Source organism: Podarcis filfolensis (assembly GCF_964270895.1).
Source record: "Podarcis filfolensis genome assembly, chromosome: 17".
NCBI lineage: Eukaryota > Metazoa > Chordata > Lepidosauria > Squamata > Lacertidae > Podarcis > Podarcis filfolensis.
This window is the reverse complement of record NC_139621.1, coordinates 16,996,543-17,018,027: the sequence shown is the minus strand read 5'-3', so window position 1 is coordinate 17,018,027 and position 21,485 is coordinate 16,996,543. Positions and strand designations below refer to the sequence as shown.

Here is a 21,485-nt window from a genome sequence, read left to right as displayed (position 1 = left end):
TTACAGGGAACCAGGCAGAGGACCTTCTTGGTAGTAGCGCTCGCCCTGTGGAACGCCCTCCCATCAGATGTCAAGGAGATAAATAACTACACAACTTTTAGAAGACACCTGAAGGCAGCCCTGTTTAGGGAAGCTTTTTCATGTTTCATGTTTTACTGCAGTTTTATAATTTGTTGCAAGCCTCCCAGAGTCAACCCAGTCAGATGGGCGGCATGTAAATAAATTATTAGTATTGGTATTAGTATTAACTTCATTGCTCCTGCTTTGTCGCTGTCAGATCCTGCCTCTTTCTGCACCAGTGGTCAGGAGATGTGACTCCAGTTTAGAATTCAAGATGCAACAACAGCTTTGTTGATAAGAATTTTAAAAGATCCGCAATGGATTAAAACGTAACCACTAAATTCCTTTCCACTGGTGTAGATTTATATTAATCCGAGACACTGGAGCACTTTCCTTAAACCTATCGTAGCACCTGATTAGTTGTCTTCCTATTTAAGGTGGGTCCACTAGCTGTTCATAGGTATTTCTGCTGCTGTCACCCCCACCCCATACCACTGAGTGGTAAATTGGACAATCCTCACGTGGACTGCCTGTTCCAACTCTTAAACCTTGAACCCATGATGTCCATATGTGAGGATATCCTCTTTTATCCTGCTAAAAATGGCTCAAGGAACTCCCAAACTCCACTCATACCTTCCTATTCTTTGTGAAGGTTCTATTTAACCTTCTGCATTTGTTTTAACCAACTTTTGTACTGTTTTTGTTGTTTTGTTGTTTGTTTGGTTGGTTTTTTTGTAACCTGCCCTGGGACCTCATGGTGTCGAGCGGCTAAGAAATCTAATAAATAGTAATACTTCTACCCTTTCCAGTATGGTTTTGCTGAAGAAACCCCTTCAGCCCTGGCCACTGTAAATGGGCTCTTGGGTCCCCAAATATTGGCAACCAGAATTAACCCATGCTGGGATGTTGGTGCTGGACTAAATGTAACGGGAGGAGGAGAACAATCACCCTTCTCTTTTGATCATTGCATAACTTTGTAGCATCTCTTCTTTCCTCAGGTGAGCTGGGTGAAAAAGTGCTTTCCCACTCAACTCTTCTGTGGGAATGGGGAAAGGAATGGGACAACACACACACACACACACACAGGAATCTAATTCGTTCCAGGGGTCTGTGCGCACCCCAAAAATTTTGTAAGAAGAGGTGCCACTTCTGCGCATGCGCACACGGCGAAACTTGGAAGTATACACTTTTGGGTTTGCTACGTTCGCAACCCGAAAGTTACCTTACCCAAAGGTAATGTAACCCGAGAGTCCACTGTGTGTGTATGTGTATATACATATGTACACATATACACAATCTTGCTCAACAGAGTAGAGTTGAACATGCATTTTTTCCTGTGAGATGATCCCCTATAGTTTTACCTTCTTGGTACTTGGATTGCTGTGACTACTGGGGTGCTTTTTCTGATTACATATAAGTGTTTGGTTGGTTGGGATCTGGAATAGAGCCATCTCGACAGTGGCACCTCTACCCTCTGAGATCAGGCAAGCGCCTACTTTGAGTTAGCAAAATTTGTGGTTTGTTGGCCCTGTGAATGATCCAAGAGTACGACTGGCCGATTTAGACATGAAATCGACAAAGCGATTTATTTAAACTTGGAAGTATTTTGTTAATACTATTGTATTGTGCTTTGTGGCCAAAGGGTGGGGTATAAATTCTTCAAATAAGTCTTCTGCAGGGTGGAAATGTACACACAGAGCTTGTCTGCTGCTGGAATTGATCATTCTGGTATTAGTATAAAGCAGGCTTCCTCAAACTCGGCCCTCCAGATGTTTTTGACCTACAACTCCCATGATCCCTAGCTAGCAGAACCAGTGGTCAGGGATGATGGGAATTGTAGTCTCAAAACATCTGGAGGGCAGAGTTTGAGGAAGCCTGGTATAAAGGCTCAGTTGCCTGTCATCTTTTTTATTTTTAAATTTTCTCCTCCATTCTTCTTCAAAATTTTACGGTCCTGGGATGGGTCACAAAATAATAACTCAAATAAGAATAATAAAACCATTTAAAACGATTTAAGAATAGCATTAGAAAGCAGATGGCAGCCGTCAGTATATCTCAGACATTGTCTTTCTCTCTCACACCCACACTTGGTGTTTTTTTCAAGGAAAAGAGGTGATGGTACACATCCTGTCCCCTACTGCACCCCTGTCACCGCCATTTGCCCCCTATCTGCCCCCTTGCCCCTTGTGGCAGCAAGATGGTGGTGGAGGGAAAGAGAGGACAGTATGGAAACGTTAGGATTGTCCCAATAGTAGGGAGAGGCAAAATAGAATGGATTCTATGTCCTGCTGGCCAGAATTGTACTGTTGGGTTCACAAAAGTTGTATACAGCGGTACCTCGGGTTACATACGCTTCAGGTTACATACGCTTCAGGTTACAGACTCTGCTAACCCAGAAATAGTGCTTCAGGTTAAGAACTTTGCTTCAGGATGAGAACAGAAATCGTGCTCCAGCGGTGCGGCGGCAGTGGGAGGCCCCATTAGCTAAAGTGGTGCTTCAGGTTAAGAACAATTTCAGGTTAAGTACTGACATCCGCAATGAATTAAGTACTTAACCCGAGGTACCACTGTATTAGGTAAAGCAGCAGTCTTTTCTGAAAGTGATAAAGTTAAGTATTGATACATAACCAGGCTCCTAAAACTGCTAAGCAGATAATAATTGAGAACAAAAGTTATTTCATGCATTTAAAGGGGGTATCTTGGAAAAAAGTGCTGGGAAAACAACAAATCTTTTTTTTGTCTTTTCCCCACATTGATTTTGTTTGCTTTTAAATGTGTGCACTTGAACCAGGAATTTTTTTTTAAAAGGGGGAGCCTTTTGCCAAACATTCATTTTCAAACGTTTTTGTTTGAAAGCTTAACCAGAGATTGGGGAATTTCATTTCCCAACTATAAATGACTTTCAGCTTGTGCTATATGACAAGCGATGCATTATTAATGTCCCAATCTTGGAAATTCTCTTCGTAGCAAAGGTTTGAAATTGAACGTCCACTGGTAAAAAAGGTTTTTCACTGATCCACACTGGACTTCCAACGATGCATACCCCTTTGAGATAGTTTCAAATGAAATTTGTCGGATTAAAAATAGTAGCTATGCAACATTTTGGAGGAGAGAGTTGCTTCCCATATTACTTTTCTAAGGTGTGAGTACGTTGGGCGGTATCCAGCTAACTCATTCCATCACTGCAAGGATTTCCACTTGCCAAAAAAACTTCCCCTCTGCACTCCCTGCTCCCCCCTTTTTTAAAAAATCTGTTCTGGGGGTTCCCCAATCCTTTGGAGCAGATTTTTTTTTGGGGGGGGGGAAGTTCTGTTGTACAAGTGAAATCCTAAACCGCCTTCACTACCACGATCTCTTCCTCTCTGCTAACATGTAATCAACTTCCAGGGGTGGGGTTGAGCGATATATTATGATATATCATCCAAAAACGATGTGAAGTGCATATCGTGATTTCGGTTTCCTTCCTTTTTAAAGATTTACCACTGTGTTAGCTTTCATGGATTGTGAAGTTATTATCATTAGTTGGTTGAGAGAGTGAAAGGTAAAAAAAAAAAAAAAAATAGTGGGTCCAGTTGGCTGAAAATACCATCAGCCTTGCTTTGCAAGGCTAACTGCGGGACTGGGGCCAGTAAGCACACAGCCGTCAGAAGCCAAGGCATGGGATGACGCAATATTCAGAGGACAAGCATCTTGGGATGTAAACTGGCCACAGTGACAATTGTCAGTAGGTTTTGGCGTAGGCATTGGGTGTATAGAGTGGTACCTTGGTTCTCAAACGCCTTGGTACTCAAACAACTTGGAACCCAAAGACGACAAACCTGGAAGTAAGTGTTCCAGTTTGCAAACTTTTTTCGGAAGCCGAACGTGCTCCGTTTTAAGTGTTACGCTTCCAATTTGAGTGCCACACTTACTTTTTGAGTGTTACGCTGAGGTCAGTCTGTTTTTGCTATTTATTTTGCATTTTTGCAGCTCTTTTTTCTTGTTTTTGTGATTGTGTGGAACCCAGTTCAACTACTGATGGATTGATTGTGTGACTGCAGTACATTGTTTATTGCTTTCATTTTATGGATAAACGGTCTCGTTAGATAGTAAAATTCATGTTAAATTGCTGTTTTAGGGGTTGTTTTTAAAAGTCTGGAATGGATTAATCCATTTTGCCTTATTTCTATGGGAAAGTATGCCTTGGTTTTGGAACGCTTTGGTTTTGGAACGGACTTCCAGAATGGATTAAGTTTGAGAACCAAGGTACCACTGTATACTGAATCATCCTGGCTGTCTGATGGTTATTTGTTTGGCAGTCGATCCTGGGTTATGGATCACCCTATGATGATTGCCACACACACGAGGAACAAGGATATAGTTTGAGTGCCTCACTTGTAGTTCTATAAATCATTTAATGTGCCAACACAAATAGAAGTTATTAATATTGCAGTTGTTGTATAAGGGATTATTATTTCGACCGGAATGCAATTGAAATTAATAAGATTTTGGAACGCAGAAATAAAGGAAATCATCAAACCCTCAATTCTAGCACGGGGAGGGACCTAAATTATACAATTCTGTATTTGATTTATTGGTATTAGTAATTGTATTATAATTTGGTGTTGTTATAATGAGGCTATTATTGGATTGTACAGTCATACCTCATGTTACGTTTGCTTCAGGTTATGTTCTTTCAGGTTACGTCCCGCGGCGACCCGGGATTCATCGCTCATGCATGTGCAGAAGCGTTAAATCACGCTTTGTGCATGCGCACAAGCGCCAAATCGCACCACGCACCTGCGCAGATACGGCGCTTCAGGTTGTGCTCTTTTCATGTTGCGAACGGGCCTCTGGAATGGATCCTGTTTGCAACCAGAGGTACCACTGTAATTGAAAATTAATAAAACTTCTTATAAAAAAAGATCACCCTATGATGGAAATCAGTTTGGGGCAAGCCTTCCAAGCTCACCATCTTGGGTGGGGGTGGGGGGCTGCTTTGGCCCATTAACCCCTGTCTGGGCATCTGGACAGAAGCAGCTCCCCCTGGTCCCCTTTAAGGGGGCACCATGAATCCTTACATAAAGAGAATCAAATTGATACATCCTAATGTCAAGTTAAGGGACGCGGGTGGTGCTGTGCGTTAAACCACAGAGCCTGGGACTTGCCGATCAGAAGGTCGTCGGTTCGAATCCCCGTGACGGGGTGAGCTCCTGTTGCTCGGTCCCTGCTCCTGCCAACCTAGCAGTTCGAAAGCACGTCAAAGTGCAAGTAGATAAATAGGGACCGCTCCGGCAGAAAGGTAAACGACTATATTTTTTGGGGGGGGGGGATGAACGAATTCCTATGCCCCACAAATAACCCAGAGATGCATTTTAAATAAAAGCACACATTCTACTCATGTAGAAACACGCTGATTCCCGGACCGTCCACGGACCGGATTTAGAAGGCAGTTGGGCCTGATCCGGCCTTAGTTTGCCTACCCATGGTGTATGTGATGTCAGGTAAGGGCACGGCTGCAAAGGAGCAACACGAAGCCTTGAAGTCTGCTTCCGATTGTTCCTCAGCGAGTCGGGGAAACGCTTCTTTTGCCTGTGCAGCTTGAAATCAAGCCTCGCAAACAAAGGAAAGCTCTTTGCCAGGTGTCATGGTGATGTCGGGTGATTCCTTGACAGTGTCATCGTTGCGCTCTTTGAGGAAAAAGGTTTGCATCCTTCCTATGTGGACTGGTTTGTACTAGAATTTTGGAAGGTCACTTTGCACCTTGTATGTCTGTGGCATTGAGCGTAGTTGAGGACGTTCTTTGATCAATAACTATCAACACTTCCCTTTTTTAAAGGGAAATTCCCTTATTCTGAATAGGATTCCTTGCAAGAAAAGGAAAAAGTTGATAGCTATGTCTTAGATACCCTCCTCTTTGCCCACTGTGTAACAATGCTGTTGGATCTGGTATACAGCCGTTTCTGGCAAGGTTGAATGCCTAACTCACATTAATTTAATTTAATTTCTTAGGTGCCTACTACTAAAAAGAGTTTTGAGGTGACTTACAATATATTTTATATATCTATATCTGTATCTATCTATATCTATATCTATATCTATATCTATATCTATATCTATATCTATATCTATATCTATCTATCTCTAATATACCATACTTCACAGTGGAATATGCATGAGCTAAATCGACAGTGAAGTGCTTTTCCTGAAGAGACATTGATCAAACTGGATTGCATCTCTACTTTAATTTTATACCGTTACCTTAAGTTTTGCAATGCACTTGGGGGCGAATGAAGTGTCCTTCCAGGGAATGGCTCCTGTCTTGTTCTCCTTTTCCTAGCAACCACTAGTTGTTGGTTGCCATTTCAGTTGCCTCAGCAAATGCTAGAGCCATGGTTCCCAAACTTCTTTCTCTTGACCACGCTTTCAGAATAAAAATTTGGTTCGCGCCACACAGAATTTTTCAGAGATACGAAATACCTTGGAAAACAAAAAAAGAACTCTTAGCAATGCTTGATTTATATTGGTAGGCCCAGGGGCCGGATCCGGTCCAATTGCCTTCTAAATCCGGCCCACGGACGGTCCGGGAATCAGTGTGTTTTTACATGAGTAGAATGTGTGCTTTTATTTAAAATGAATCTCTGGGTTATTTGTGGGGCATAGGAATTCGTTCTTTTTTTTCTCTCTCTAAAATATAGTCTGGCCCCCCACAAGGTCTGAGGGGTGGTGGACCGGCACCCTGCTGAAAACGTTTGCTGACCCCTGATTTATAACATAAAACATAACTACTTTATAATGTGATCATTGGTCATCCAAAAAGTATGAAACAATGTAGCTACATAAGAACATGAACCATTCCCAATATATAATTTTAAACGACGACTAGGATTGCCCTCAATATCACTTAGAGTCGTAGAATTGTAGAGTTGGAAGGGACCACAAGGTTTGTCCAGTCCAACCCCCTGCAATGCAAAAATATTTTGCCCAACGTGGGGCTCAAACCCAAAACTCTGAGATCGAGTCTGATGTTGTACTAACTGAGCTATCCAGGCACACCTCCAATGCTCTTGTTCTCATTTTGGGAAAAATCAATCCATATTCTGCAAATAAAAATAATAATTTTGATACTATACTTCACTACAGTGGTACCTCGGGTTAAGTACTTAATTCGTTCCAGAGGTCCGTTCTTAACCTGAAACTGTTCTTAACCTGAAGCACCACTTTAGCTAATGGGGCCTCCTGCTGCTGCCGTGCCGCCGGAGCACGATTTTTGTTCTCATCCTGAAGCAAAGTACTTAACCTGAAGCACTATTTCTGGGTTAGCGGAGTCTGTAACCGGAAGTGTATGTAACCTGAGGTACCACTGTATGTTGAAATATTTAAATGTTCCATTGATTGTTTTTGAATCTTCCCACCCCTCTTTCTGTGCTCTACTGCCCCACAAGTGTGGCGTACCACACCCTTTGAGAACCACTGTGCTAGAGCATACTTTGCATGGTATGATTGCAATGCATTTTTGTATTCTTGCGTATTTTTTCACACTATATAGAATTGTTAATCTCATTTACTATGTAGCTGGGGCAGGAACATGCCGTAGGACTCTGGGGAGCCCCTTTCTGGTGGTAGTCTTTCCATCGACGCAACCACAGGATCCGGCCCCATCCCTCTAAGCAGCAGAGACGCTGGGCTGCTTCCCTCCGCTCCACGTGTAGTGTTCCTGCTATGTAGCATCTTTCATGTCTGACTTTATGTCACCATCAAGATAATACATATTAATAGTTTATAGGTCTTTTATGGTGACAATCTGCTTTCCTATTTGCTATGCTCACAGGTAAACAAAATAGCATTTGATATAATGGTGGCTCCCACTGGTAGAAAGAAAAGGGACTACAGTGGTACCTCGTGTTACGGATGAGATCTGTTCCAGAGGCCCGTCCGTAACATGAAATGCCCGCAACTTGAAGTGCTGCAGGCACGCGGCGCAATTCGGTGCTTCTGTGCAGGCGCGAGTGGCGAAACCTGGAAGTAACCCTCGCAACACGTCTTATGGTTCTCTGGGATAAACCCTCCAAAATCATATTTTTGGAGAGTGCAGGAGACTTTGGGGAGAAAGAGGGAATTGATATGAACATGCATGTGTCCACAAGTAAAAAAACCAGTGTATCAGAAAGGACATACACGCTATGCCAGCTATCAATATTTATTATATGCGACTGTAGCCTAACATGGAAGCTACCATATTTTTCGCTCTATTGGACGCACTTTTCCACCTCCAAAAATTGAGGGGAAATGTGTGTGCGTCCTATGGAGTGAATGCAGGCTCCTGGGCTTCAGCGATAGCAATGTTAAGCCTCCGAAGCGCAGAGGGAGCGCTTCCTCCGTGCTCCAAAGGCTTTGCGTTGCTTTCGCTGAAGCCTGGAGAGCGAGAGGCGTCGGTGCGCACCGACCCCTCTCGCTCTCCAGGCTTCAGGGATAGCCGCGCAGCCCCTCCGGCAGGGAGAGGCTGCACGGGGCTATGGCTTCTTTAGCCCTGCGCAGCGTCTCCAGGCAGGGAGAGGTTGCGCAGGGCTAAAGTGGAAGCCAAAACAGCCAGCGGGATGGATCCCGCTGGCTGCCTTGGCTTGTTCCATAGCTGCGCGCAACCCCTCCGGCAGGAAGAGGTTGTGCCTGTACGCTGCTCTTTGGGGCTGGGGGGGGAATAAGATTTTCCCCCCTTGATTTCCCCCCCTAAAAACTAGGTGCGCCCTATGGTCCGGTGCGCCCTATGGAGCGAAAAATACGGTAATTACATAGTAAGCAGGCACCTCTCACCAGCCTCCAGGTGTTTTTGCCTACCTTGAATGCAACGTTGATGTTCAGTGATGCCTCACGGCCGCAAGGATTGAGAAAGATCTATGTGTGGGTGGGTGCCAAACTCCTCCGATGTTTGTGGGGTCTACAGTGGTACCTCAGTTTAAGAACTTAATTTGTTCTGGAGGTCCGTTCTTAACCTGAAACTGTTCTTAACCTGAGGTACCACTTTAGCTAATGAGGCCTCCCACTTCCGCCGCACGATTTCTGTTCTCATCCTGAAGCAAAGTTCTTAACCTGAGGTACTATTTCTGGGTTAGCAGAGTCTGTAACCTGAAGCGCCTGTAACCCGAGGTACCACTGTACTGTATTAAGTCATATGGATTACTCCACTCAGAAGGCAGTCTATGAGGGAGAAGACACTGGCCACTGGTTACAAATGGGACCCCCACCCTACCCTGATAGAAAATGTGTTTCATATCTCATGAAAAGAGCTCACCCGCAGAAAGCTTGGATCCATTTTCCCAGGCTCCCTGAATAGAATACCTGCCTATATATCGAAGTATATTTGCTGTATGCTAACTTGTGCTTCAGAAATTCCAAGCGTTGTGTACCTGCATATGTTTAAAGTTTTGTGACAACTTGCACTATTGCTGTTCTTCTGACAATGGCATAGTTTGTTTGCATGCTTCAGTGAGTACTTGGGAAGTAAATTAGTCGGCAACTATAAATTATTTTTAAAGTTACTTAGGCTGTCTTTTATTTTGTCTTCAGTGTAAAATAGCTTATCTACCTCTTGCTAATGGAGGGTTAAGATACAAATGTAGTTGCTTGCATCGTTGGGTAATAATATTTTTCTTCCCCCTTCTCTTTTTTCTTTTTTACAATCAGGACAAAGCTTGGGGTATGGATTTGTGAACTACATTGACCCTAAGGATGCTGAAAAGGCCATCAATACTCTGAATGGATTGAGACTTCAAACCAAAACAATAAAAGTATGTAGAATTTTTATGGGGGAAATTAAGTGCACATTGCTATTTGTTCTATGTGTTTCCAAAGGCTATACCTGGCTTTTGAATTGGTGGTTTATTCACAAGTCTTTAATTCCTGGGGCCTATACTACTAGTTTGCATATGCAAGGAAATTCAGGACAAGTTTTTACCTCCATAGCAGGCATTTGCAAATATTCTAAAATGGCATCCTTACACTTGGTAATTTACATAGTGTTCTAATGCATAGATGCTAGGAGAGGATAACAACACTGGCGGGATTTCAAGAAGCACTGTGAAAGTTGAGATATATTGTTAAAAAGAAACAGGAGTGGGAGGGAAGTTTAATGGCAATATAAACAGAGGAATGCGTAATTGAGAGGTAAATATGGATGATTGCCAGAGAAGCTGAAGGAAGTCCAAAAAGAACGAAATTTGTGGAAATTTTGATAAAATTGTATATTTGTGTTGGAAAATTAATAAAAATTGTTTATCAAAAAAAAAATTCTAGGAGAGGATAATGTGTTTAACCACATAATCATTGCCGCTGCATCATAGTCGCACCCCCTTTTTTCCCAAGCCCTAAAATCGGCCCCAAAGCATTTACTGCATAAACTCTTCTAAACTTCAGGCCCCCTTCCTTTCCTCCTCAGCCACGAGCTCCTAGGGGGAGTGGAGCAGGTGGGAACCTTTCTCTCCATCTTCCTTCTTTTTATCACTGTTTTGGCGGAAACCGATGCTGAGGTCGGCTGGGTTCTGTGGGCCAAGGGAAGATGCGGTGGGCTCTAGCAGACCTGGCTGTAGGTGGCGCCATTTGCAGCTCATTTTCTGTTCCCATGGCATTCCTCGCCGGAACTTCCTGTCCAAACTTGGAACGGCTGTTCCGTTCTTGCAATGCAAAGTATAGAGTGGTTTTCTTCGCCTTCGAGATTCCATTAGACAAGGGACGCCTCTCCTGAGTCAGTAAACTGAACAAGAGAAGGGAGGCTTGGTTTTTAGAGAAAGGTATTTCCATACAGAAAGTCTTTCCATTTCCTCTCCCTGCGGTCACCTCAAGTGGTGTGTTACAGAAATACGCTCCCTCGGATCCACCTACTATCACCCCCCCTTTTTTCCTTGTATGATGGTTGCACCCCCTTTTTTTGAAAAGAAAATTCAGCATTAAAAACAGGACCATTATGCAGTGAAATACGGTATATTTATTAGATATGATCCTTCCTTCCTCACATTCGTGAGTTCAGCAGAGTGCATCCCTTTGCATCTTAAAAGGGAAGCTTAGATGGGCTCATTGTAGCCTTTCTGTTTACATCATCCAGGATGCTTTAAGGTATTTTCACCTTAAAGCAATAATCGCACAAACAAATCTTGCAAAAGGTAAAAATAGCACTTACTCACTCAGAATACTCGTTGAAGAGTAACAAGTACAGCAGCTTTGTTCTGGAAGGCTTAAAATGGCAATTCGGTTGCAAAGACATGCTGTAAAGGTAAAGGGACCCCTGACCATTAGGCTACTTCTGGCGAACCATAGCAGCACACGGAAACGCCGTTTACCTTTATGCCGGAGCGGTACCTATTTATCTACTTGCACTTTGACGTGCTTTTGAACTGCTAGGTTGGCAGGAGCAGGGACCGAGCAACGGGAGCTCACCCCGTCGCGGGGATTCGAACCCCCGACCTTCTGATTGGCAAGTTCTAGGCTCTGTGGTTTAACCCACAGCGCCACCCGCGTCACATAAGACATGCTTAAGACTAGCTTAAAATGGTGTCTGAGCAATGGAGCTCAGGCGTGCAGATGGTTCTCACATTTATGGCTTGGTGATGAGAGGGCAAAGTGCAAAGAGGAGGTGGCCTGGCCAGGTGTGGAGGTTATATGTGGCTACGCCTTCCCCCTCAAACTTACTGGGGAACTTTGTACACTTCATGCGCCTATCTAGCAAACATGCACGGTTGGTTTGACTGCAGTTGTAAACACCCCACCAGCCTGCTACTGATACTAAGGGTCACCTTCCTTGAATGTGCTACACTATTTTGGAATCCATTCCCGGGAATTTTTGTCCGGTTATTACCTGGAGCAGGGGTCAGCAAACTTTTTCGGTAGGGGGCCAGCCCACTGTCCCTCAGACCTTATGGGGGGACCAGACAATATTTTGAAGAAAGAAAGAAAGAAAGAATTCCTATACCCCACAAATAACCCAGAGAAGCATTTTAAATAAAAGCACACATTCTACTTATGTAAAAACATGCTGATTCCCAGGCTATGGGTTGGATATAGAAGGCGATTGGGCCGGATCCGGGCCTTAGTTTGCCTACCCATGACCTGGAGCCAAGCACGAAGCTTTCTGAGTACAATGTGCTTGTGTGTTGCCTGCAGGATGCCACCGACACCTCTTCAATGCGTATAGTGGCCTTGGCAGTGTGGTCACACTTGTATTCTCATCAGGACTTAAACTAAGACTTTGCCTTAGTAATTAACCACTTCCTCCTCCCTACTGAGGGATGTGGGTGGCGCTGTGGTCTAAACCACTGAGCCTCTTGGGTTTGCCGAGCGGAAGGTTGGGGGTTCAAATCCCCACGACGTGAGCTCCCTTTACTCTGTCCCAGTTCCTGCCAACCTAGCAGTTCGAAAGTCACAGGTACCACTGTGACGGGAAGGTAAATGGCATTTCCCTGCGCTCTGGTTTCCGTCATGGTGTTCTGTTTTACCAGAGGCGTTGTAGTCCTGCTGGCCACATGACCCGGAAAGCTGTCTGTGGACAAACGCTGGCTCCCTCGGCCTGAAAGCGAGATGAACGCCGCAACCCCATAGTCGCCTTTGACTGGACTTATAATCGTCCAGGGGTCCTTTACCTTTACCCTCCCTGCTGATCATACCTCTTGGTTTCCAAAGTTATAGGCAGACCTCTGTCTAATCCCTTCTTGACATGGCAGCGTTACACTGTGTGCCTTCTGATACAGTGATGGAGAAGAGCAAATCTTGATGGAGAAGGTGGACTTGGTGCAAAGACCTCAATGCTACATGAGAAGTAGAAGCCAGAAGGCTACTTTTTAGGCATCCCTGGCCCTTGGTGGATTTGATGCACATGGTCACCAGACTTTAAACAGTGGGATACTATGCTTTCTGAAGAGAAAAGCATAACATTGGGTGCATTTTTAGTCACAACTACACATTGTGAAGTGAGGTGGGCAACCAGAGATGATACCAGGAGAGAAACGCCTCACTTCCTCAGCCAAAGCAATTTGTCCTCCCTGCTCTCTCAGAAAAAATAGAGGAATCTAATTAAATTTACTAGACTTCACTAACCTACTTAGTTGTTGTCACTTCTAGGCAGGACATGTTATGGTAAGATAAAGCAAATTGGGGCTTTTGTAAAATGCATTTACAAAATTCTCATAGAACTTAAGAGTAGGAATATTGGAACAACTCTTTCTATTTATTTATTTGTTTGTTTGTTTGTTTGTTGGCTAATAAAAAAAAAACCCATGTCTTTAAATCCACAGTTCAAGTTAGAATTAAATCCTCACAGGGCAAAGGCTAGCCAAATATTCTGTTTTTCTTTCATGGAAGATTTCTTGACATGACATTTCTCCTGAATTGTCAATTAATGTGTATATGTATAATTATCACCTGTCAGAGGAATATAGCTTTTTTTAAAAAAAAAAACAAACCACCAACCTTGATTTTAACTCTGCAGGTTTTCTTCCCACTCAGCAGTATTTAAAAAAATCATAAATGTATTGCCATTACGGAGGTGTTGGCAAGTAGGATTTGAAACATTTTTTATTTTTTTACGCAACTGCTCTAAAGTTTTAATAGTTACCTATGCAATAACTGTCCCAGTTACTGAAATTGTATATTTCCACACCTGGTTGTGAATTCAAATATTGGTTCATATAAGAGTCCGATTAAGGAACTTGATTTTTAAAGGGTATCAAACCTCACAGGCCTACATTTATTTTGCTTTGCTTTTTGTTTCCAATTGCAACCACTCTTACTGTTGAAGAGACAAGCCGCTTTTGAGTTTAAAACCGACTTGCCTCTTTGGTAGCAAGACTGATGTTTCTTGCCAAGGGTTTTTATTTCTAGGTAAACCTAAAAATGCAGGCAGCAGAGAAGTTGGAGTGCACATGCTTAAAAGTCACATTGCACTTAAATAGGCTTCTGTATTTAAGGAAGGTGTTGCAATCCTGCAAACGTCAGTTTGTCACCTTGCTTCTTGGCACTTGGCAGCAACGGCTACTTCAAAACACATATGCTGGTGTAATAAATTGTTCCGGTGCCACCTGTATTCTGCAAACTTCTGAATTTATGAACGTGCTTTTCAGAACGGGATAAATGCTTGAACTACAGTTGTCCAACGTTAGAAAATATAGATAACCAAATATACTTTGTGGGAAAGTAGCACTGCCTCTTTCCACTGTGTATATTTGAAGAAGATAAAAACAGCCGCAGAAAATCTTATGCAACTGAGAAGTACGGCTTGGTAGACGCCAGTTTTTAATGGTGATCTTTTCCATTAACCAACGTGTCAAGAGAACGGTGAAATATGTATGTATTGTATAAAAATCCCCTTAGAACATCTGAAGGAAATGAACTGTGAAGGTGAGGAAGGAGCCCCCCTTTGCAACCTCTGCAGTTGTACTTTCCATATTAAAGAACATTGATCCTAGTGAGTGGCAAAAGAAGGTCCTATTTGGAGGTTTAATTAAAGTGAGTGAATTTTATTGATGCTATCAATCAGCGGAGATTGAGGGAAAGGGCTTGGTGCCAAACCATTTAGTGCTCTTGACAGGGTAATTAAATACCACAGGACTGTACTCTCAAGATAAAGTGAAGTGCTTCTGTGAGGGAGAATAACAATTTGTGTTGGGACCAAAAAATAAATAAAGTCTAGGTCCCTTTCTAAATTGTCTACACGGGTTTTAAAAATTGTGATCAGAATTGTTTGGACCGATAGCAAATATCAGTCATATCACCGCTATTTTTCTAGAAATCGGGTCCTCCCTTAAAGAGGTGAGACCTGGACAACCGACACCCTGTGTTGTGGGTGGGTACAATTGGTCAGCCACAACACCCAGTTGGTAGGTCCCTCAAAGCTGGGTGCAATCTGGCCAATGGGACGCAGTCCAAACAGTTCGGGGGACCTATTTATGCCCATGTACGTGACCCAGAGCTTCCTCTTTCGGCACGTGCATTCGGAACACCCGCCCACCTCTCCCTACTTTTAGGGCTTTGCGCTTGACCTTGCTATGCCGTCGTGTGTCGTCTGTCGTTGGGACAGGGGCACGGCAGGAATTTTCCCCACTTGGCTGATTGGCTGTTGCCATTTGGGTTTCGCCTGCCGCATAGCAAATCGTCACAACTTGTAAGGTTGCGGATAGGCTCTGGTTCAGGTGATAGGGATGGGAGAATGCTCTCGCCATCCCTATGTGAAGGGTATTCCGTTAAAGGAATCCAGGGACTCGATGCTTTGGTCAACCCCTGAGAAGGGGTTGTTCCTGTGCCTGAGTCAAGGGGGACATTTGGGTGGCAGAGATAGCCTGTTCCCGTCTTTCCGCTTATCCAGGTGTTCACCCTAGGCTGACCTATGCTGAAACCCTGGGTCAGTGCTACCTGCATGGCAGGGAGCTAGTCGAACCAGAGCCTGTGCAACCAGTCCCTTTCTGTAATCAATAAAGTTGTGGCCTAAATTCTGCCAAAAACCAAAACCAAAATTTTGGGTCAAGTGTGAATTTATTTAGGGGGGGGAGGTTTCTGGGTCTGAACACACAAATGGTTCCCCCACCCTGATGGAAAATATGTTTGATGTAACAAAAATATTGTCATAAGCATCCATGAAACAATTTACTTACATTTCTTGCAGGGTGGATTTGATTTAAATCAAGTGGATTTAAATCACGATTTAAATCACTAGTCGGTAAGGCTTGATTTAAATCACTAGTCAGCAAGACTTGATTTAATATTTTTTTTTTTTTTTACAGAAAGACTCATTCTTCCTGGTATAATCTTAATATTTACAACCAGATGAAAGTTTCATTTTTGGAATAATAACTTTTCAGAGTAGTTTTTACAGTTCTATCAAAAATTACTGATTTGGTTATACTAGAAATACATAGACAAATAATTATGAAATTATTGTTTATATTTGGATAGCTTTTCTGCTGTAATTTATTGGAAGGAAAAAAATAATAATTTCCTTAATAATAGTTTAAACAATAACATTCTAGCATATGTATCCATGTTTGTTAACTGATGTGGTTTAAACGATTTAAAAACAAACAAACTGAGTTTTAACACAGATGAAAAACTTAAAACATTCCTTATTTCCTAATGAATAGACTTTGGACTATAATGTAACTTAAATAGAAAACTATCTCTAAAATATATTTTTTTCCTCCAAAAGCATTTTATTTTAAAAATCTGATTTTAAAAAAACCAAACCGATTTAAATTTTAAAAATCCGATTTTTTAAAATTAAAAAAAAAACACATTTATTTTTATCCAACCTGATTTCTTGTGAACTGTCTTGAGCGTGAATGCGTGAAAGCAGTGTATAAACCTCCTCAGGAGGTTGTGGACTCTCCTTCCTTTTGAAGCAGAGGCCGTTTCGACTGCATCCCATTGGCCAGATTGCACCCAGCTTTGAGGAACCTACCAATCGGATGTTACGGCTGACCAATCCTGCCCACCTACAACACAGGGTGTTGGTTTTCCAGGTCTCACCGCAATACGTGCCCTCTTTAAGGGAGGACCCGATTTTTAAGCAGAGGCCAGTGCCTCCTCCCTCGTGGGCAGCCTTTTGAGTGGAGCAATCCATACGGCTTAATACAGTAGACCCCACAAACATTGGAGTTCGACCCACGCACACAAAAACACATTGTTCCATCTTTGCAGGCATGAGGCATCATTGAACTTCAACAACGCCTTCCAGGCCGGCAAAAACACTTGGAGGCTGCTGAGAAGCATCTGATCTCTGTGCCTTCATAAGATGATATGCCTTTCCACATTGGCAAGCTGAAAAAAACAACAACACAGCTTGAAATTTCCCATAACCTACGAAAAGCAATTTGATATTGTTTCAACACGTTTAGCTTGCAAACCTTTTGCTCGCTCTAGTCAAAATCACTGAGATATCAACAGGAGGAAATAAATTTGATTAGTTTAAATCGTAGCAAAGTCCATTACAGCAGCGGCATTGAAACCAAGGCAGGATGTTGGTCTTGCGCAAGGCCAACTCTCTCCATGTCATGCAGCAAATAGCTTTCATGAGCACCATTCAGACATGGAGCCAATCTGCAGGTGTGAAGGCAAGGGGAAAGGAAAACAGTCAGGAAAACTATGGGCAGGGTATAAATCATAAAAGTTGTTCTTGTTGTTGTGAAAAATGCAAGAATAAAATGCATTTCTGAAACTACAGGGCACTGCCATTGCCACAAGTGAAAGAAAGATTTAGGGCAGACATAGGCAAACTCGGCCCTCCAGATGTTTGGGGACTACAACTCCCATCATCCCTAGCTAACAGGACCAGTGGTCAGGGATGATGGGAGTTGTAGTCCCAAAACATCTGGAGGGCCGGGTTTGCCTATTCCTGATTGAGGGCCTTTTCTGCTTGTTGGCTCAGTTGGTAGGTTTGTTTCTGTCCTCTTGACAAAACCTCAGATTTGATCACCGTGTGATCACCGTGGGACCCATTCCTGGAATCACAAGTACTGTCCTGCCACCTTTGCAACTGTTGTTTTAATTACAGTACAGTCTCTAATTACAAATCGGTGATTTATGATTTTTGTCTTGGATGACAGGGCTAGCCTTTCATTGGATGAAATGGCAGGCCCAGCGTTGGCTTAAATGCTGCCAGCTGGGTCCTTGTTGCAGCCTGTGAGGGCGATGGAAAACATAATCCATGAAACTCTACAAGTCTGTGATTCTCTTCTCAGTAGATGCCCCAAATGCTCAATTCATGTGTCACAAGCATTGAGGGTTCTGGGGGCAGAAAGCGGGCGCTGCTGCTGATGTACTTCTCGTCCTGCTTCCCTGTTGATGGTTCTGGAAATTGTAAAAAAGAAAAGGAAAAGGAAAATATATCTTTTGCTTTGGTTAAATGAGATCATAGTTCAGCTTCTATTTATAACTTTTATTACTAACAGCAGAGTTCGAAATTTGCAAGGCATTTTGCACCTGGCTATTGGTCACTTGTGGCCAAGTGAAGATACCCAGGTGCCAGGTCATATTGCTCCTCCAAATGGCAACTAAGCATTCAGTTTAGGCCACAGTAATCCTGGTTTGGGGACGCGGGTGGCACTGTGGTATCAACCACTGAGCCTAGGACTTGCCGATCAGAAGGTCGGCGGTTCGAATCCCTGCGACGGGGTGAGCTCCCGTTGCTCAGTCCCAGCTCCTGCCAACCTAGCAGTTTGAAAGCACGTCAAAGTGCAAGTAAATAAATAGGTACCGCTCCGGCGGGAAGGTAAACGGTGTTTCCGTGTGCTGCTCTGGTTCGCCAGAAGCAGCTTAGTCATCCTGGCCACATGACCTGGAAGCTGTACGCCGGCTCCCTCGGCCAATAAAGCGAGATGAGCGCCGCAACCCCAGAGTCGGCCACGACTGGACCTAATGGTCAGGGGTCCCTTTACCTTTACCTTTAATCCTGGTTTAAGGAGCCATTTGTCACCTAGCTTGCATATCTGAGTTTCTAACACTGACTAAGAGTAGTGTATTATTATACTAACCCCCAACGACCCACGCATCGCTGTGGAGAAGGGGTACTTGCCTCTGATTGGTTATCCTTTTGCCCTCCCTAGACATTTTTCCTGGTTTCTCCCTTCCTTTACTTAATTGATCCGTTTTTGTCGACGATGGCTTTTGATTTGATTTCATTTTGCTATAATCGGCCCATATTTATTTATTAACGCTGAAGATGAAGGAAATGGCATCAACGACTTCTGTAACCGTGGTGTCTCAACACACAATTTAGAGAGCAATTGCGAAAAACAAGGGCATTTAAATATACTTCTAAGTTATTTGGTATAGTTTCCTGGCATTGGATAACCTATCTGATCGGCACGGTACCAATTGCAGAGGATGCAAGGTTCTTGGTTTAGATTGCCCATCTGGTTTTGAAAGGAAAACTAGCCTTTGCACTGTTCAATCTTTCCGTTCTTCTTGTATGGACATTTGCATGACGGAACAGCAAACGCTTTATTCTCTTCCCACAGGTTTCCTATGCGCGACCAAGTTCAGCTTCCATTAGAGATGCAAATCTGTATGTCAGTGGTCTCCCAAAAACTATGACCCAGAAAGAATTGGAGCAGCTATTCTCCCAGTATGGACGTATCATTACTTCTCGTATTCTAGTGGACCAAGTCACTGGTAAGTCGACAGCTGCGCCCTACTATCTCTCTCGCTTTTCTCAGCCTGGCAGGTTGTGAGATATTCCATCTTCCAATACAGCAAGCCTGCCTTCAGAATATATCAAAGGTATATATGGGCCAGAAAATACAATTTTCTGCCGGAGTTTTTCATAAATATGCATGGACTAAAATAGATTGTAGTGTGTAGTCAGCCAGCCCTGAGTCATTTCCACCTCGAAGGTGCAGGTTTTGAAGCCTGTTTCATGCCTTGTAATAAATTTACAGCTGCTATAATCCTCATTTCCAAGCTGCCGAGTGAAAATAGTCCCTGTACTCCTTATAAAGTGCTAATAAACAGTCTTAAAAATAAAATAAGGAAAGCAAAATCTTACATGGAAGTGCTCTGCTGTTATCTTAGGCTAAGTCTACATGAAATGCAAACTAGTAATTGCTACTCAGATTTTTTTATATATATAATGTTGCATTATCCTCCTGCTGAAGAATATTAACTGTTGAGATCTAGAGGAAAACAAATCCCACGGGTTTAAAAAAACAAGTCTGAAAGGCATATTGATTTGATGCATAAATATTAATCTCAGTCTTAACTCTCCAGGCACTGCCATCCTAGTGAGCATATTGCTCCATATTTTTTTCTGTTTCTGATATAATATAATCTCAATGAAGTAGACTAATCCATTAGAGGGGCTGGAGAATGGAGCACCCTTTCTTGTTATTAAGGGTTCAGGAATCTTCTGTTTTCTCCCAACGCATTTCAAAATCCTAGGAAAATATACAGCAGGCTGTCCTATTAATCTACCATAATTTCCAAGCTAGATAGCGTTTTCTTCAATGCCACGAACAAAATTTTAAATAGACCTGGTGACTTTGTGACTATCAGCTGCTTTTGCTAAACCAAGGTTTTGATTTGAACAGAAAGTAGGTTTCTGTGCATGGGTCCCAGTTAAAGCCGTGGAACTGCATATGTACAAAGGCAAAGGCTAAGTACCGTACTTCTCCGTGTATAAGACTAGGGTTTTTTTATATTAAATAATTGTGTTAAAATTTGGGGCTCGTCTTATACACAGATAGTGCATAGGGGGATTTTCTTAATTTGGAGTCCCCCAAAATAGAGGGCGTCTTATACACGGGGGCGTGTTATACACAGAAAAATACGGTATGTAAGAACATTACCGTACTGATGGATCACCCAAAAGCATGTCTTAGACCAGCATCCCATTGGACTGTGGTAAACCCAAGAGGCAAGGTTAGAGCACCACGTATTAGTTATGTTCATAACCATGGTTGCTGCTGTATTTGAGCAGATTATTCTGTATTGCAACACAGGGGTTTGTTTTTGCCACCGTCAACATAATCATGGTTATGCAGACATACTTTGTAGAGAAGGACGCATTATCCACATGCCTGCTGTTTTTCTGCTTTAAAAAAAGATGCATCGTCACAGTATTACACGGGAATTGCCCTTTTATAATGAGTTTTTTCAGTGTTCCCTAAAATTCCCTCTTCAAAAAAACAACAACAACAGCCCCTTCCAGGGGTGTTACTTAAAAACAATGTGTGTTTCTAAAATATGCATTCAGTTGGGGGGGGGGGATTGTAAAGTTTTCTTGTGCTTTGGTAGACTCTGAAATTTCATTGCACTTGTTGCTGATTAGGGCGTACTCCCAGTTAACATTGCGGTATGGAAATCCACATTAAAATTAGTTCTGAAGGAGGGTAGCTACAGCTGCAACATAACATAGCCATTGACTAGGGCTCTAGGTAGGGTCGTGCTGTTGTGTGTTGTCTTCTCCCCTGCCGTATGCATTAATCCAGTCCTTCCATATGACACGTGTGATTTTGCATCTCGCTGCTCATAGCGGTGTGTGCAAAATCAGGAATAGCTTGAACCTAGGAAAGGCAGGTCCAGAGAATTCTCCCTCTCAACCACACACAGATTGGTGCCAGCGTATAGCAGAGTAACCATGTGTGGAAAAGCGGGAGGCAAAAAATAAAAAATTCACACGCAGAAAAGCAAAATGGCGCGGTTTTGAGTAGAAGTGCCTGATCCTGCAAATTAACCAAGTTACCTAATACCAATGCCTTACATTGTGCTAATTAAACAGCAGCTTTCAAGAGATTCAGATGGTGTTTTTTTGCCCATCCCTACCTGGAGATTCCAGAGTTTGAACCTGGGGGCCTTCTGTGGCTCCAGAAGGCTGTTGTCTTCTTTGATCCCTTAAACTTAAGTGTTAACATTACGTTGCGTGTGAAGCAATTTGTGTGCCGCTTAATAGGCGGAAATACCTCTAAACCAGAAGTTTC

General features: G+C 43.0%; 1 protein-coding gene across 23 annotated transcripts in view; it reads left to right on the top strand.

Moving 5' to 3' along the window:
* Positions 1-21,485, top strand: part of ELAVL2 (ELAV like RNA binding protein 2) — a 156,611-nt gene that overhangs the window by 117,096 nt on the left and 18,030 nt on the right. For all 23 annotated transcript variants that reach the window (XM_083593714.1, XM_083593731.1, XM_083593723.1 and 20 more), the window contains 2 exons: positions 9,721-9,824; positions 19,029-19,182. In XM_083593714.1, the coding sequence (XP_083449840.1) occupies positions 9,721-9,824; positions 19,029-19,182 (258 nt within the window). The remainder of the gene's footprint in view (positions 1-9,720; positions 9,825-19,028; positions 19,183-21,485) is intronic.